General features: G+C 72.7%; 1 protein-coding gene across 1 annotated transcript; it reads left to right on the forward strand.

Annotated features, from left to right (window-relative positions):
* Nucleotides 1-6: 6 nt before the first annotated feature.
* On the forward strand, nucleotides 7-936 carry CDK5R1 (cyclin dependent kinase 5 regulatory subunit 1). Its single transcript, XM_026043683.1, has one exon. The coding sequence runs from the start codon at nucleotides 11-13 to the stop codon at nucleotides 905-907; it is 897 nt and encodes a 298-aa protein (XP_025899468.1). The 5' UTR covers nucleotides 7-10; the 3' UTR covers nucleotides 908-936.
* The last annotated feature ends 462 nt before the right edge of the window (nucleotides 937-1,398 follow it).

A 1,398-nucleotide genomic window follows, 5' to 3' on the forward strand; every position in this document is an offset into this window, starting at 1 on the left:
GGCCGGCGCCATGGGCACGGTGCTGTCGCTGTCGCCGAGCTACCGGAAGGCCCCGCTGTTCGAGGAGGGGGCGGCCACGGTGGGGCACTACACGGCGGTGCAGAACAGCAAGAACGCCAAGGAGAAGGGCCTCAAGCGGCACTCGCTCATCTCGGTGCTGCCCTGGAAGCGCATCGCCGCCGTCTCCGCCAAGAAGAAGAGCTCCAAGAAGGTGCAGCCCAACGGCGGCTACCAGAGCAACGTGACCCACCTCAACAACGAGAACCTGAAGAAGTCGCTCTCGTGCGCCAACCTCGCCACCTTCGCGCCGCCGCCGCCCGCCGCCGCCGCCACCGCCGCCGCCGCGCTCGCCTCGGCGCAGAAGTCCCCGCCGGCCGCGCCGGCCGCCGCCGCCACCCCGCGCCGCGTCGTGGTGCAGGCGTCGACGAGCGAGCTGCTGCGCTGCCTCGGCGAGTTCCTCTGCCGCCGCTGCTACCGCCTCAAGCACCTCTCGCCCACCGACCCCGTGCTCTGGCTGCGCTCCGTGGACCGCTCGCTGCTGCTGCAGGGCTGGCAGGACCAGGGCTTCATCACGCCGGCCAACGTGGTCTTCCTCTACATGCTGTGCCGGGACGTCATCTCGGCCGAGGTGGCCTCGGACCACGAACTGCAGGCCGTGCTGCTCACCTGCCTGTACCTCTCCTACTCCTACATGGGCAACGAGATCTCCTACCCGCTCAAGCCCTTCCTGGTGGAGAGCTGTAAGGAGGCCTTCTGGGACCGCTGCCTCTCCATCATCAACCTCATGAGCCCCAAGATGCTGCAGGTGAACGCGGACCCGCACTTCTTCACGCAGGTCTTCGCCGACCTCAAGAAGGAGAGCGGCGCCGAGGAGAAGGGCCGCCTGCTCATCGGCCTCGACCGGTGAGCGGGGCCACCCCGGTCCGGCGGCCCCCTCCGGGCCGTGTCCCCCCTCCCCCGCCGCCTTCATCTCCCTCCTCCTCCTCCATCCCTGCGCTTCGCCCCCTCCCCCCTCTTCCCCCCCCGCGCAGCTCCCGGTAGCTCCAGGCTCCCGGCGGGGACACTGAGGCCGCCGCGCCGGGACACGAGGTTTCTCCCGGCTTGAAGGTCACGAGCCCCCCCCGCCCCCCGCGCGGGCGCTCGAGCAGCCGCGGAGGGGCCGGGACCGGGACCGGGGCGCCGCGCGGCGCAGACAAAGAGCGGGGCCGCGCGCGCGGAGGGAGGTGTCGGCGCTGCGGACAGCGGCGGCCGCCGGGCGCGCAGCCCCGCGGAGAGCGGCGCAGCCCCGCGGAGGAGCGCGCGGAGCAGCCCCCCTTTGCCCCCAACACCGGAGCTGGAGCCCGTCCCTGTCCCCAATCTGAGCCATTGCCGGGCGGCCCCGAGCGCGCCGGCCGCCGG

Source organism: Nothoprocta perdicaria, unplaced genomic scaffold, assembly GCF_003342845.1.
Source record: "Nothoprocta perdicaria isolate Ctin4 unplaced genomic scaffold, notPer1 scaffold_336, whole genome shotgun sequence".
Lineage (NCBI taxonomy): Eukaryota > Metazoa > Chordata > Aves > Tinamiformes > Tinamidae > Nothoprocta > Nothoprocta perdicaria.